At 33.9% G+C, this 17,919-nt stretch overlaps 1 protein-coding gene across 1 annotated transcript; it reads right to left on the minus strand.

Annotated features, from left to right (window-relative positions):
- Positions 1–7,335: 7,335 nt before the first annotated feature.
- LOC110776027 (uncharacterized) lies at positions 7,336–9,752 on the minus strand. The gene is made up of 2 exons (XM_021980605.2): positions 9,657–9,752; positions 7,336–7,869 (listed from the first exon to the last, which is right to left on the minus strand). The coding sequence occupies exons 1-2, from the start codon at positions 9,750–9,752 to the stop codon at positions 7,336–7,338; spliced, it is 630 nt and encodes a 209-aa protein (XP_021836297.2).
- Positions 9,753–17,919: the final 8,167 nt, after the last annotated feature.

Genomic DNA, 17,919 nt, shown 5'->3' on the forward strand with positions numbered 1-17,919 from the left:
CAGATATATTCTACTTTGATCCCAAAGCTATTAACTGGGAAGACTATATATTGAACGTTCATTTTCCTGGTTTAGTAAAAATATGTCTTCAAGTGATCAAAACCATTTGCAACAGCAAAAGTAATTAAGGTGATCGATAAAAATTATACAAAGTCGTAATCATACCTCAGATTGATTCTTTGTTATATTTGGATTGGGAGTAACAACATTCTCTGTTTGGTTGACGTTGTTTGTAGAAGAACAGTTGTCCCACACAACTGAAGCTGAATCTCTCAAGGACTGAATTCTTTGATCATCTAGGAAATCAGAATATGCCTGTTGCGCCTTTAGCTGAAACTTCTCCATTGCCATTGCAAGTTCATTAGCAGCAACAGCCAACTCCAAAATACAATCCTACAAACATGACACAATAAGCAAAACTTTAAACTCGAACTTTAAATGAGAATATTCTGATTGAGGAACTAAAACAGGCTTAGTGAATTCAACTCAAATCCTATGATGGTGGTGAAATCAATGTGATAGAATTGAGGAAGTTTGAGGATTGTTGATTTCTTATTTTTGACTCAAACCTCTGTATTTTTTCATTGCTCGTTTGAACGATTGAGAAATCAATAAGCACGTATACATGAGATCAGCATAAATCGAGGGAGTGGGAAATTGGGTACACGAGTCCCTAGAGGATTAATACGAATTTTAATCAGGGATGCATAAATGAGTAAATTACATTCAAATTTTGCTCATTTGTGCAAATGAGCAAGTTATATTTTGCTCATTTGGACAAATGAGCAATTCAAATTTTGGTCATTTGTTAAAATGAGCAAGTTACATTTTGCTCATTTGGACAAATGAACAACTTACATTTTGCTCATTTGGACAAATGAGCAAGTTATATTTTTCTCATTTGGACAATTGAACAATTCAAATTTTGCTCATTTGTCAAAATGAGCAAGTTACATTTTGCTCATTTGAACAAATGAGCAAGTTTCAGAATGCTCATTTTAACAAATGTTACTTACTTGTTTCAACTGAAACTTGTTCTTCTCAACAGGAGGGTTGACATTTTCTACAATTTGAGGGGCTTCATTCTCTTCAGGACAAGCAGAAGCGTTTTCCTTCAAGAAAAAAAAAACACAATCCGTGTTAATATAGTGGTATAAAGTGCTTAAACAATATGAAATACAAATATACAAAAATTAACCTTTGATTGATCTTCAGGAACTTCTTGTTCAGTCGGTACATTTTGTTCGGGATTCTCATTTTCAATAACCTCTTCTTGTTGCTAAAAAAAGTGATAAAAAGTTAATACTATTCAAACTCAAAATAATTAAAAAAAAAAAGGAAAAGTAGTTAAAAAGTATTGAATTGAATACCTTTCGAGTTCCAAATGTTTCACCCTTATCTACTGCATCATTCATCCCGTGGAATGCAATCCTACCCAATTCGATCTCAAGTTTTTCTCGTGTGGATAGCATATTACAATTCCATCCTTTTATTATAGGCAGTGATCTTTCAATACGCACTTCCTCTAAGGCAACTTTATCCACATAGAAGTGCTACAAAAAAAAAAGATTAGATGATAAATAAGAGAATGTGAATGAAATTTATATACAAAAAAAAAAAATCAGTAATTACCATAAGAAATACCAAAGATCCAGCAAACCATCTTCCCTCTACCTCTTCCCAGTACATCTTACTGTTAACCAAGCATTGAAGCACAAAATTACACCAATTCAGATTTTTGATTTGACTCATTTCCTTCAAATAACGCAAAATCCAGCAGTTAACAAATTGGTTCTGCCCTCCATGAATAAGAGTCGAAGTAACAAGAACGACGTAATTCCTCAACCACATATCCGAAGATGATTTACTTGACTTCAAATGATCAGTAAGAACCCCAACAGGAATCAGTTGAGTGAAAGTCTCCTTCACCTTCACAGTTTCACCTTTAACTACCTTAACTTTTTTTGCTTTTATCGCTGCTTTCTCCTTCATGAACTTCTTGAATTGTTTATTCCAACAATCCAAGAGTTTTACGTCCTTACAATCATTATCCAAGTTGATCTCTTCAACCCCTAGAGGAAGCCCCAACACCTCGTGCACATCCTTGTCAGTGATGAAGAATTCATTTCCATGAATTCTTAAACAACAAGTATTAGCATCACAACTCTCCACAAGAAACAAACCTAGATGTGGTGGCAGTTTGGAGATTTTCAAAGATAAGAGGTCCCCAAAGCCTACATTCTCGATTGCACTTCGTTGAGAAGCAGAAATCGTCTTGTTCAGTTGAGCAATACTATTCGGGGACATCCTTGTCAACAACTTGGGTAGATCTTTCTTTGTAGGTATTGTAGGTTTGCTTGCAATATGTTTGAAGGATACTTTTCGCAAGCTACATTAAAATTAAAAAAAAAAACACATTCATAATCAATTATCAATAAGAAAGATATACACAAAACAAAAAGGTGGGAGCTAAGCACCCCACACCTCAATGCCGGGACAGTGAAAGCTCTGGAGCTCCCAACCTCCAGTTGGTAGTGTATCATAATGAAATAGTTAAAATGAATAAACTATGAGGCATTCTCCAAGGGATAATAATGCACTGAGATTAGAAAGAACAAAAACATGCTGCAAAAAGCATTGCTCACAACGAAGAAAACCAAAAGATAGCCTACCGTAAAAAAATTCATCATATCAGTTACATATTTGCTACACAATATAACTTTGGTGCTAACCTGATTGTTGATTTTATTAACAGACTAATCAAGTGATCAATTTCTTAATGCGGTGAAATAAATAACATGTGCTCATTGTCACAATATAACTACCTGGAATATTAAATTTTGCTCATTTGGTCAAATGAGCAAACTTTGGCAGAAGCAGTAACTGCCTGGAATATGTAATTTTGCTCATTTGGACAAATGAGCAAATTTTGCAACAAGCAGTAACTGCCTGGAAAATATAATTTTGCTCATTTGGTCAAATGAGCAAATTTTAATAGAAGAAGAAAGTTTCTCGTATAAGTTATGTTGCTCATTGTCTCAAAATGCAGAGAATGAAAAGTTTAGTACCTCGGTTTAGCAGCTTTTGAAGCAGTGGCATTTTCATCTTTAGGCAACTTCAGTGTTGAAGTAATGTCAGTCATTTACATGTATACTGTTAAAAAAAATATCAAAAAAAGTCAATAAAATGGAATTTCAGAGTAGGCATAGTTGTTGATTCAGAAATGAGCAAAATGGAAGCAAATGAGTAGTTATTTATTTGCTCATTTTTAATAAATGAGCAAATTTCTAAAACCCGAAACTATAATTTTTACTCATTTACAAACAATGAGCAAATGTTTCAATTCAAACATTAATAAAATGAGCAAGATTTACAAGAATGAGCACTTTTCCAGACAAATTAAATGAGCAAATTATAAAACAAAATAAACGAGCATGATTTTCGGAACAATATGAAAAATGGTCATTTTCATAAATGAACACATTTTCCAAAACCAGAAAAATGAGCAAAATTAAATATAAATGGCTAATTTTAAATAGTAATTGCTCAATTTGATCAATTATTTGCTCCGTCGGCGAAGAGTTGCCGGAGCAGTGAATTTTGCTCATTTACAAACAATGAGAAAATGTTTAAGATTCAATCACTAAAATTTGCTCATTTTGAAACAATGAGCAAAAATTGAGATCTGATAGTTAATATATGCCCATTAGAAACAAATGAGCAAATATTTTGGATAGAAAGTATAATATTTACTCATTTAGAAAAAATGAGCAAATTAAAACTATAACATATCAACAAACTTCCAGACAAAATAATGAGCAAGTTTTCCAGACCAAACAAATGAGCAAAATTTTCAGGAAAATATGAAATGTGCACAGTTTCACAAATGAGCACATTTTTCAGACCAAATTAATGAGCAAAAATCAAATAATGACCTAACGAAACTAATTCAAGAAAAATTGAAACTAGTAAAGACCAAATTAATGAGCAAAAATCAAATAATGACCTAACGAAACTAATTCAAGCAAAATTGAAACTAGTAAAGACATAATTCAAGAAAAAGATCAAACAAATCAAACAAAAAAATAACGAAAAGGTCGATCTAAAAAAACGAAAACCTAATTCGTAAAAGTCAATCAAAATTAACAACAAAACAAGATAAAAACGAGTAAAATGAACTTACAAAACCACCAATTTTCTAGAACAATGAAGGATTGGATCTTCAAACAATGAGAGTAGAGAAATAAATGGCGAAAATCGCGAGAGAGATCGAGAGAGAGATCGCAGGAAGAGAGAGAAAATTGAAAGAAGAGAGAGAAAGAATTCTGAAAATAGATGTTGAGAGAGGAGGTCATTCAGCGCGGTAAAAGGACCAATTTACCCTTAATTGTTTCATTTGGTCGGGTGAATCGTGGTACGTTGGATTGATCTGATTCGAAAGCCTGAGATCGCTTCTCATTATTCTCATTATAAGCTCCCTTCTCATTTGAGTGCAAATATATATATATATATATATATATATATATATATATATATATATATATATATATATATTCTTTTTCCTTTTATTTTCTTCTCTTAATTCTTCTTTTTCTTTTCAGATTTTTTTTTTCATTTTTATTTTTTCCTTCTTTTATTTTCTTTTTAGACTTAGAGTATAAATAATCATTTTAGAGACCATTTTTAGGGGAATGTACAAATTTAGTTTAGTTCTCTCTTTTTTAGGGTTTTAACTTAGGTTTTTAGAGGGAGGAAAGTGAGAAATTATCAATGAAATTAGGGGTTTTGTTAATCAAGGGTGACAAATTGTTGAAGATTTCCACCATAAATCAATGAGAAATTTCTTACTTTCTCCTCATTTATTTCTTTATTTATTGTTTTATTTATTGTTTTAATTGGTTTAATTGTTCATGTTTAGTTTTATTATCCATGTTTAAATTACTTTTTGTTATTGCTTAGTTTCATGTTAATAGTTGTTAATTTCTATAAATTTTGTATTTTTATGTTGATTGAGTAGTGTATTGGTTAGGGTTTGGGTGAAAACCTTACAATGGTTGATTTGGGTAATTGAGTTTGAATTTAGAGATATTGCATGATTAAATTATTGTTTGTTTGAGCATACTCAAACTTTGTTGTATGCAAATTTCCTACTTGTGTATGACTTTGATTTTGGGGTAGTTGACTTTAGGAATGTCGAGGGATCGTGACCTAAGTTGACTATTGTTTGAGTTGTGCCTAATCTTGACCTAATGGTAATTGTGTGTAGGACGGGATCGGAGTTCGCATTTGACTATTCTAAGAATTGATCCAAGGCATGAGTCATTTGGGGATCTATCTCTAACCAACGCCTCATTCATGCTTTGTTTGTGAATCATCTTTCTTAATTATTGCTCATATACTTGTTTCACAGTTGTTGGTGTTCGACCCCATTCCTTAACCTTGTTTTTCCTTTGGTAGTTAGTTTAGTTAGATTAGTTTTAGTCGATTAGTGCCTTTCCCGACCCCTTTTTGACCTAGCTTATTGTTCGATTAGCATAATCTAGTGCATCTTAATTAGTCCTTTTGGATTTTGACCCTTACTTATTGCTTTACTTGTTTTTAGTGATTAGTTTAGGTTTTTTGTTTGATTATGAGAGACTAGTAACGACCTAGTTTTCCCCTCGATCAAAATGGCGCTGTTGACGGGGAATTAGGTGAGTTGAAGGGGAGGGAGTAAGAGTTCCATTTGCTGGGAAATTTCTTCTTGATATCAATATATTAAACAACTATTTTTTAGATCCAAGCTATAAATGATAAGGACTCGGACTTTGGAATAACAGATCGGTGCGGAGTTTAAGACACATGAATTGACTTATTAATTTAATGGGTGTTAGTTGATTATGGGGTATTTTTTTAATATAGTTAGTGGAAAATGTGTGAAGAGTGGGGAGTGGAGGTGTGAATTTTTAAATGATTTTTTTTGTAGGAAGTAAGACTATAGGTGGGTTAGTAGGTAAGTGTGAAAAATAATAATATACTCCCTCCGTCCCTTAATACTCGACCCGGTTTGACCGGCACAGAGTTTAAGGGATTTGAATTGACTTATTAGTTTAATAAATAGTGGGGTATTATTTTAATGTAGTTAGTGGAAAATGTGTAAATGGGTAGAGTATGGGTTGAATTTTTTATTATTTTTTGTATGGAGTAGGGGGTAGGTGGGTTAATAGAGGGGAGTGAGAAATAATATAATATTGTTAAGTATTTCCATTTTTAGAAACAGGTCAAGTATTAAGGGACGACCCGATAAGGGAAACAGGCCAAGTATTAAGGGACGGAGGTAATATTGGTTAAAAATATTCAATTTTTAAAAGCGGTACAAGTATTAAGGGATGACCCGAAAAAGAAAACGATGCGAGTATTAAAGAACGAATGTAGTAATTAATAATAGAAAGTGTACATATGATTGCATAGGGAGAAACCTTGCTTTGTCGATCTTTTATTAGAGGGTTGTTTTAATAAGTAGTCGGTAATTTATAGTTTTATTTTCCACTGTAAAATGTAGAACAATGTGTGGATGGAGAATATACTTCAACTCTTGGGGGAGTGAAATAGGTTACGAACTTGATGTTAGAGGAGATCGATCGAATCAATCGGTCGAATGTTTTGCCATTAATTAAAATGTGGACTTGACAAACAGAGAAACAGAGGTGGGCCCCGCACAAAAAGAGCTGCTGACCAAGCTCTTCACATGATTTAAAACATGTATGGAGAACAAGACGAAAGAGTCAGGCTGCGACATCGTTTTGTTGAAGAAATAATTTAGGGGTGAGCTGGTAAGTGTCAGAAGGAAGTGTCCGTACTTCTCAGATTACACATGGGACGGGTAAGTACGAAACAAAAAGAAAGGAGAGAGAAAGTTCGTTGGATCTTGATTTTTTAGGGGTACGTACGGTCATGATACTCCGTATTCTTGAAATGGGCTCTTGCTTATCTATTTCTTTTTTCGCGGATAAATGAGGTTGGACGAAATTCGAGGACTTCTCATAAGATTACTCATCCTAACACTAATGTCGCCAAAACACGCTTAATTGCGTAGTTTTTACAGAACCCGTTACATTTGTGCTGCACAACTTGTTGCAGAAATAGTTACTTCATTGAAGGTCGATTAGTAGGAGATGATTGGTTCTCTATTCTTTAAGTGTTGAGGGTATTTTTTTTTTTTTTTTGGCAAATAATAATGAGCTTTATTTACCAAGTAATCAGAGTGTTAACAAACTCTGAAAACACCAACTGTCCAACAGAAACAACAAAGCACCCAGCTAACCAACACAAGCTAGCTAAAGCACACATAAGCCACTACTGACATCTACACTCAACATTAAACATAATGTTGCTAACAACAGTTTTGACTGGATCAACATGATCCCTAAAAACCTTAGAGTTTCTTTGCAACCAAACACAGTAAACTGACTCAATGAAAGCTATACTATACTTGCAAGCTTGCTTCTGTTTATTTCTGCTTTTCTTCACTGCAATCTGAACCTCCTCATGCCAAGGCAACACAGCTCTAGTCACGCCTAGAGAGAGCAGAACCTGTTTCCAAATCTCCTGAGAATAAGAGCAAGAGAAGAACAAGTGCTCCAAGCTTTCACTTTCCAACTGACACAGACCACAAGTACCATCAATACTCAGTTGCCATCTTATCAATTTGTCTTTTGTAGCTAGTCTGTTCTGCACTGCTAGCCACATAATGAAGGTACTCTTTGGACTAGCATGGCTATTACAAATCAATCTCTTCCATCCCACCTGAGCTCCAACTGGATGAAGAAACTTATACATTTTCTGAATTCTGAATTTACCAGCCTGCACAAACTGATCCACTCCATTTGCCTGCAGAAACACTTCTCTATTATGCCAAATTTTCCTCAATGACCAAGTTAAACCATTAGGAAGTGTCGAGGGTATTTTAGTAATCCAAGGGGGACATCAAAAGCGGATTTACTAAAATAACCTCACCTCTTCACTTTTATATATATATATATATATATATATATATATATATATATATATATATATATATATATATATATATATATAAAATAAAGATACTATATTCTAAAAATTCCTTGGTTCGGGTTTGGTTGAATCCATGCAATGATAAGGACTCGGACTTTGGACTAATACCGGCCACGTTTCAAAATTTAAAGAAAGTTACTCATATCAACTCATCAAATAATTAACATCCCAACTAGAGAGAGAAAGTTAGAGAGAAAGAAGTTCATTTTGAGTTTGTCTTCCTCTTTTTCTTGTCAAGTCCGATGGAGGGTGATGAAATGGATTCATCAAGACCTCCTGATGACACTACTATGTTAGATCGGGAACAAGAGGAGCATGAAATTAGCAAGGAGAATTTCACTAATCAGGTTAAGAAGCATCAAAGTTTTACGGAAGCGGTGGCTGCTTCGTCTCAATGGTTCGATGGGGCTAGGAAAATAGTTTCATCATCAACATAATGGGAAGATGTGGAGGAAATACCGCCTGATGGAGATTTAGCAGTCCGATTTAGTAAGGTAACGTTGGAAAGATTAAGATCGCCATGGAAGTTATCATTCATGGGCAAGTGCATGGGTTTGAATGTTAGATCAAGTTATATCGAAGCACGAGTAAGAGCCTTGTGGAGATGCAAAGGAAATCTGGAAGTGATTGATCTTGGAAAAAATGTTTTCTTATTTAGATTTACGATTCAAGATGATTATGAAAGGGCGTTGTTCGGCGGGCCATGGTTTGTGTTAGACCACTACCTTATGATTTCAAGATGAAAGCCGAATTTTAGGCCTTCGATAAATTTGTTTGATCATATGTCGATTTGGATTAGATTTTCAGAACTTCCCGGGGGCTATTATGATAAAGATGCCTTGTTCGATATTGTTAGGGTGGCCGGGAAGCGCTCCAATAAGGGTTGATTACACTACGGATAAATTAACAAGGGCAACATATGCACGGGTGTGTATTGAGATTAACCGACTTAATCGATATTTGGTTACAAAAGTGTGGGTTGGTGGGGCTTGACAGCAGATCACGTATGAGAATATAAGTGCCTTGTGTTTTGCATGCGGAAAATCATGTTAAGCAAAATTTTGTGGACAAGTTATTTTTCAGGAAGATGGGTCAGTGATTAAGGAAATGGATTAAGAGGGTCAACAGGTAATTAAACCCAATGAAGATATTAGACAGGAGAGTTCAAATCCAGGTTTGGAAGGCAAGGAAAATTTGGATCAAAATGGAAAAGTTATAAATGGGCTAGATGATTATGGGCCTTGGACTTTGGTTACAAATAATAGGTCAGTTAGAGGAAGAACGGATGTTTACATAATCCATAATTCCAACTACAAAGGAAGTAATTCAAGAATTAATGAGTATATGGGAAGCCTTATCATGCCTATGGAATTATCAAAGCAAATTGCTAGTTCTAATGCGAGAGGCCATTCCACTACCCAATGGGAGAAAATTAACTAACCGGCTAGTTCAAGGTCTCAAGATAAAGTAAATGATGAATATAAAACGAATGGTTCAGCAAGCAAAAAATCGGACGGTCACAATCAAGCAGCGGGACACGTGCCAAGTCTCATTAAACACTTGGTAGTTGGCATTGAATCAACAAGCTATTCTCATTTTACCTTCAGTAATAAATAACACTGAAGTAAACCACTACCACACTCCATCTTCTCAACTTCCTCTATGTTCAAACTCTCTCTCCTCTGAAATTCCTTCATTTATATCTTCGAGTACCACTGTTCTTAACAATGGAGGACAATCAGAATCAATCTCAGGACATGCAAAGTCCCAAGTCACCGATCACTTACCAGCGAAGGAATCGACACGAATGCGTGCAAAGGGGGCTTCATTTTTTCAAGTGGAATCAAGCAATGGAGGAGAACATGGTCAAGTGCAACAACACCAACGTCAATCACAATTGCTAAATTTATTTCCAACAACACCAACAATGAATCTATGCTCGATGGAGAGGGATGCCATGCAGATGTCCAGAAATCCATTCCAAATGTTGAACAATGTGGAATCATTGAGGAGAAGGGATGTGGATCAAATTTGACGACCAACACCGTTAATCCTAAGGAGGATGTCCTGTCAGCAGCAACAAGGTTTCAGAAACCCAACTCCGCATCCGGTGCATCAAGAAGAATTTCTGATTACGCCCTTGTTGTTCGTTACGGAAGGTCTAGACCTAGCTCGCTCAGATTGTCCAATTGATTTTTATCAAACTCAACAGGAAGTGGTGGGGGTGCAGATAGAGGCTCAATATTATCAGTCGTTCATGAATCACAATAGAATCTTCACTTCCATATCACCAATTTGAATGGTGGATGTAACTCTGATGGGTAGGGGTGTGCACAGGTCCAAAATCGGACCGGACCGTAACCGGTTGGACCGGAATTTTCAGAATTCACGGACCAAGGACCGAAAAATTCAGGTTTGGTCCGGGTTTTTACCAGCTTGGACCGATATTTTTTATTTTTTTGATTTACAATCTTAAACTCAATTTATTTTTACAATTTATCTTTTTACAACCTATATTTCTCTTTAAGTATCTCATACATCACATCATAAACTTAATATAAAGGGGATGAAGGCCAATGACATATAAAAAATTATCCAAAGTCTTTTTTCGTGCTAGGGAGATTAATGTACGTGGGCCACAAGTTGGGCTCTTATATATAAAAAAAATTTAATATTCCGGGTCACCGGTCTTTTTTTTTTGGTGTGTAGCAGTCCCTGTTTAGCTTCTGAAGAAATTAATGTGTAATGTTGTTAATTTGGACAGGAAGTACCAGCCAAGAGATATACGATCTACGTTTGTCTCGTCATCAAGTCTTAAGGGCGGTCAAGCGGTTCGTTAATGGCATAAATGATAAATTCGACATGCTTAAAGCCTACCGGATGATCAAAAATTAGATTGGATCTTATTATGTATTGACGGGTAGCATTTTAGTATTTTAGGTGTATTAGATTGGATCCTATTATGTTTTATTGGATGTCATATTTAAAATTCTGGATTTGAATTCCAATTCTATTCAAACAATAATATACTAGAATTTGAAATTCTAGTGTTTCCCAAACATAAAATTTGGAATTGTATTCCATCATTTCAAATTCAGAAATTGAATTCCACTATTTCGAATGAAATAGTATCCAAAGGCAGCCTTGTTTGAATTGACTTATCTAATCTTTCATGAACTTATCTAAAATTATCAAACCATACAATTGTCGGAAAAAAAACTTATTTTTGTTGAAAATAACTTATTCGTGTGCTTAGTTATTGTATGAAAAAACTTATTTTTGTTGAACTTATTGAAAATGTATAATATTATTTGAACTTATTTTTGCTGAATTGGGTCAAAATAAACGAAAATGGTAAAGGTCGCAACATGCGACCTTTAAGTTGCGCTACAATGATGACATGACATGTTTATGTGTCATGATTTAAATTGGAAACTAAAATATTTAACTTATATAACGTATTATACACGTTACAAAAAATGTAGGAAAATCGTAATATTCTAATTACAAATTGAATAATATAATTTTTTATTTCAAAAAAATATTTATGATTTATATACAAAATATTTGTTTTCTTCTTTGTATTGACTACGTTATTTACATATTTTCATAGTAAAATTATTGCATTGATAGTAAAATATTTTGATGACGCTTGGTTTACATGGTGCCCATGTGTATCATTTAGAATCCGACACATGATATGATTGCGACAACTAAATATTATCGCAACTTGCGACCTTTATCATAACCCAAAAATAAATTCACAAACATTCCCTTAGTTACAAGGCTAGATTTTTGACATTCACAAGCATGAAAGTCCAAATGTTACGGTTAAATGATGATAGAAAAATAAAATATATCTACGGCGAACAATTAAGGACGGAGTATCCGAGTACTCCCTCCGTTCCAAATTTATAGTCTTGTTTGACTAAAACACGGATTTTAAGAATAGTGAAATTAAGTGTGTGAGAAATTGAAATATAGTACATTGATGATGAAAAAGTAAAATATAGTACATGTAAAAAAGAATAAAGTACATGGGGAAGAGAAAATAGTACATGTAAAAATGAATAAAGTACCTTTTTTTTTTGTGGTCCCAAATGAGGGTAATATGGAAATTTTTTTGTGTTCAAATAAGAAAATAGATCTATAATTATGGGACGTTCGATTTGGAAAACAAGACTATAATTTTGGGACGGAAGGAGTATAATTTAATTATGGGTACTCCGATAGCAAACTAGGATTGAAGTGTTGATTATTACTGACGTAACTTAAAGAAGTAAAATATAGTCAAAGTGCGCTGTTGTTTACCAATTGCTTGTTGGTTCAGTGGTGATTGAGGCTGAACTTGGTAGGGATAACTCGTGTTCGATCTCCCGCAACAACAATTGGGAGGGGACTGTAACCTATCCACACAGAACTCGCTCCGAATCCGGATTAGCCCTAAGGGTGAATCGGGTGCTTAAAAAAAAAAAAAAAGTGTGCTGTTAGCTTTTTAAAACAAAAGTAAGAAAGCCGTCAAGAATCTCAAGATTCATTGTTCTGCCCACGCACCAAAGTGAGCTTCATTTGACGATTTTACATTTTACATAGACTTTGATTATTCAATTTTATTTTGGGATAAATCCCACGTTGTTAAACTTCCATAAATAACGGCTGCTTTCTACGGAAACATCGATCCTAGCCAACCTCCTAGCTGTAGCCTATATGATGAAGTTGGACTAGATTAATATACTCCCTCTGTTTTCCATTTCCACAGTTCTACTCGAATACTCGAATACTCGTTTGTATTTTAAGCGATTTCCAAAACATTACTTTAGCTATTAACAATTTTAATTGAGTGTTAATAAATAATTTAAAAAGCGAGCTACCAAACTGCTCTACTCCCGTCTAAGAAAAGGACTGAAAACGAATGGACAAACAAAAATAAAATGGGATATTTAAAGAATAAATTAACACAATAACTCTAACCAGATCATAAGATAATATTTTATCTTATACGTAGTATTCATATAAATATAGATGGTCAAATCTTTTTAACTTTGAACACTTAAATGGTAAAAGGACTCAGGAAAATAGAGGGAGTAACTCTTTGGTGAATGGTGAATGGTGATCGTGATCATCATGTTACTCGTATGTTACTTTTGGAGCCAAATGAGTCACGCAAATATCACGATTTACATCACAATGCTTATATTTGAGCCTGAATTTATGTAACTTTATATAAATATATAATTTCTTATTTTCCTTGAATCTGTCTTTATTCTTTACATACTAATGAGGTCTTGCTTGATAATAAATATTGCAATTTTGAGTATAATAGGTTACACGATTGAGTACTCTCATTTATAATCCCCTAAAATTTTAATGTAGATGTTGTACACAAGCAAGGATTCAATTTCGCAACCTAAGAAAAGACAATAGCTACCATTTTAATGTAGTTATTGTATATAAGCAAGGACTCAATCGCGCAACCTACAAAATAATAAGAGTGTCCGTTGATCAAGAGATAATTTAGTGTCTTCTATTCCTGCACGATTTACTATATGTTTCTTCCGTTTCTTATTAGATTTTTTTTTCTTTTTGGTGTACCACCCGATTCACCCCTTATGGATAATCCGGATTCGGGGCGAGTTCTGAGTGGATATATATGTTGTAGGAAATAAGACTGTAAAATCCGAAAATGTTAATAAAATGTGGGCCGAATATTTGATGTAAATAAAGCTGTGACGTGTTACGAAACACTGTCTTAGAAGCAAAATTCGCCCCGACTATGGTGCAATCGGAAAAGGCGTTGCCCCCCAAGATTTTACACAGCGTCTCTCCAAAATGTGCACTCAACTAAGGAGAAACATGGAACTCACAATAATGCTCAGAATAGGAGTAGAGAGAGTTTGATTTTCGGTGTACTTTCAAAACTGATCCCCAAACTGATTATAAAGCCACTAAGATTTTGTAACCGAAAATTAACATTTAATTGGGTAATTAAAGCACCTGTAACCGCTGATCAGAATTGATCATGTAATAAAACTTTTGATAACTGAAAATCAGAATTGATTTGAGTAATTAAAACGGAAGCGAAAATCAAGGGACGTAATAAATACGACCGTTACGATTGTGGAGTGAGCTACGTAACTGACCGGCCTCATAAAGACTGGACCGTCAGCTACGACTTGGCCCAAAAAGGAGGCCCCACCACACCGCGCACGTGCCACGAACACGAACCGGCCGGACGGCGGCGGCGCGCGGGGATTCCCCCTTCTAGCCCACAACACTTGGGGAAGTACTTCAAAGTATAAACATTACTTCCCTATATTTAAACAAAGGGAAAAGCTTGTTTTCTTTCCATGTGGGACAAAGTCATTTTCTTTAAATATTCCACTTGAAAAGACTCCTTTTCATTTCTACCAATGTGGGACATTTTCACAATATGGTAATACTCTTTCTTTGCATTATTTCCAACATATGTTCCACTCCCCTCCCAATTGTTGTTGTGGGAGATCGAACACGGGGCCCTCCCGACCAAGTTCAACCCCAATCACCACTGAACCAACAGGCAATTGGTTCCGTTTCTTATTAGATGACACAATTTGATTTTGACACTATTCATACAAGTTCATTTGACTTGCTTTTGTGATTTATACTTAAGAAAAAACATACTCATGTAGGGTCTTATTATATTCGTTTAAATGAATATTTATTAAATGTCAACTTTTTATAATTTTTTCTTATCTATTATTGAATATATTAATGTTTGAAATCGTACACTCACAAACGTGCTTAAAGAATTGTATCATCTAAAAAAAATACATGACATATTTTATTTTTTGGTCTCAAAAAAGTTGGGGACATGAAGGACCTCTTTATAGTTGGGTCTGCCTCCTTCATTCTAATTGGAAACTGATAAATTCATCGGGTATAACACAAGCCAATACAAAAGAAGAGATTAACCACATATAAGCCTAATGGGTTTTCATCATAAAACCAATTGATGATATGTGGAATAAATCACCAATTATATACTTTATGTTAGTTAATCTCTCTCTATTTCTTCAATGTGGATTAGCTTGTCCAATACTCACATGTAAATTGTGTTCTTAACCGAAACCCTTCAATACCAGCCTTTTCCATTATCAATAATTAAGTTCATCACTCATATTTCTCAATATGAAGCTCTAAATATTAAAATTTTGATACGTAGTTTACATTCAAGTACGTACTACGTACTTCCTCTGTTCCACAATAGACGCATCGTTTCTCTTTTAGACACTATTTATTAACTAACTTTGATAATAATTTTTTTCACATTATGTAAAAACAAACATAGTTAAGAGAGATCTTGTTAAATTCACATCAATTCGAGGATTCCAAATATCAATTTTTTATAATTTTTATTTACACGCAATTAGAGATATTAATGTTCAAAGAAACATGTTGGGATACGTAAAAAAAAAGAAATGATGCATCTATTACGAAACGGAGGAAGTATAACTTAAAAGTACCGTAACATTATGCGATAGCTCGCGCTAAAAATACATAGGTTTGCAAGCTAACTAGTCATATAGCTGGTTGATCCTGGTGGAGGCATTCATCTATCTATGGGCCTAAGGACCTATAGTCCAGGCGCGGAGTGTCGGAGTAGTATATGTGATTATGATGAAATGCTTTGAATATGACTTGAATAATTGTATTATTTGTATGCTAATGATGATTAAGCACATCGAAATTAAACAAAGTAGAGTTTAAAGACTAAAAAGTGTCTCACATACGTAGTATGTAATTAAAACCCCACCTTGAGTATGAGCACGCTCCTGAAACTCTAGACCATACATAAAATCACAAGAAGATGATGATGTTATTAAAAAAAAGCAATTACATAATTTCTATAAAAATAAATTGAAAAATAAGAATTAATACAAAAAAAACCAAAAAATAAAAATTCAAAAAAATCAAAAAATAATTTCTTTTATAGATATTATGTAATTTTTTTTAATAACATTATAACATCATCTTCCGATGATTTTTGCTAGTTAATAACTCCAGGTTATAATTTAAAATAAATGTATAAATTTAAGATTGTAATTGAAAATTTTGAAATTTCAGATTATAATTGGCAAATATAGATAACTTTATCAGGTTGTAATTTCCAAATTTACAATGTATATTTATTCTTTAGGAGAAAGAAAATGTCCAGTTCGAATCTGATGGGCCAAACATGTGTTACTGTAATTGCAGACCATTACCAACTCTTGTGAGGCCCATTACGTATCTCAGGAGACCACCATGAACAATTTTGAGAGATCCATTCAAGACGGTCCTTTATTCTTTTGGCAAATAACCGCATAAACATAAATATAAACATGAATGCTCGTGAAATTAGTGATTTATTAATTTAATGGGTGTTACTCCCTCCGTCCCTTAATACTCGCACCGTTTTTCTTTTTAGGTCGTCCCTTAATACTTGCACCGCTTCTATAAATGGAAATCTTTATCAATATTATATTATTTCTCACACTCACCTACTACCCCACCTACACCCTTACTCTACATAAAAAATCATTTAAAAATCCTCACCGTCACTCACCACTCCACACCCCTTACACATTTCCCACTAACTATATTAAAAAAATACCCCACTATCAACTAACATCTATTAAATTAATAAGTCAATTCAAATGTCTTAAACTCCGTACTGGTCAAACCGATGCGAGTATTAAGGGACGGATAGAGTAGTTGAGTGTGGGGTATTTTTTTTTAATATATTTAGTGAGAAATGTGTAAAGAGTAGGGAGTGGTAAGTGGGGGGGTGAATTTTTAAATGATATTTTGTAGGGAGTAGGGGTGTAGGTGGATTAGTAAGTAAGTGTGAGAAATAAAGATTTTTATTTATAAAAGCGGTACAAATATTAAGGACGGTCCAAAAAGAAAAGTAGTACACATATTAAGGGACGGAGGGAGTATAAATAAGACCGAGGAAGTATTAGATTCACTAAAGATAAAAATCGGCATATCACGTGACAAGTGTGACCCACCCACCACGAATATGGATAAGGGAGTACAGGATTCCTATTATCCTATGAAACGTTATGATGACACGAACTTTATAAATTGGACAACTTGCCTTTGATCAGCCCACGTAAACTGTACACTGATTACCTTCTGTCAAACCCAGCTGCTCTTATTTCTTACTCTTACCTATATAAAAAGCCGAAAGGCTTGAAAGATTTTGTCGTAATTTTCTTTTTCCTATTTTGGCCCTTCAATCAATTGCTTATTACAATTTCAATTTAGTTTTTTTTTTTTTTTTTTTTTTTTTTTTTGAAAACAAACTCTTTTTAGTTGATTTCATTATTTTTCATGATTGTCAAATGCTATTCGTATTTTTTTTATAAGCCACATGTTGATCGGCACAAGTGTTAATGAATCATAGTTGGATTTGGTATAATAATGGTGCAATTGAGGTACTCCCTTCGTTCCATAATATTCCTCACTTTTCCATGTGCGGTCTCCAATACACTACTTTGACCGTTAAAAGTTTTAATTTCGCATTAGTAAAAATTGTAAGAAAATGATATTTAGAAAATTTATATTGAAACGAATCAATGATATTCCACAAGTTAATATTTTACTCTTAGTTATACTATTAATTACGGTTAAAGTTTTTAAACTTTGAACATGTGAATAGTAAACATGAGAAACATCATGGAATAAGAGGGAGTAGTTGACAATAAAGAAAGGAAAAAAAAAAAGTGGTATGTAAAAGTTAACAAAAATGGAATTATTTATGATTTAAGTGGGGTCATGGAAAAGTAAAAAATAATAAACAATTGGGGAGTGAGTGTATGTTACCAAAGATGTAATTAT

The sequence above is a fragment of the Spinacia oleracea genome, chromosome 4, assembly GCF_020520425.1.
Source record: "Spinacia oleracea cultivar Varoflay chromosome 4, BTI_SOV_V1, whole genome shotgun sequence".
Classification (NCBI taxonomy): domain Eukaryota; kingdom Viridiplantae; phylum Streptophyta; class Magnoliopsida; order Caryophyllales; family Amaranthaceae; genus Spinacia; species Spinacia oleracea.

What these genes read in the sequence shown, in the direction of transcription:
- LOC110776027 (XM_021980605.2), bottom strand. Translation starts at nt 9,752, where the DNA reads ATGAAGGAATTTCAGAGGAGAGAGAGTTTGAACATAGAGGAAGTTGAG. An exon ending in AGTGTTATTTATTACTGAAG is followed by an intron (nt 7,870 to 9,656) that starts GTAAAATGAGAA and finishes GTGTTTCTGCAG; the next exon opens with GCAAATGGAGTGGATCAGTT.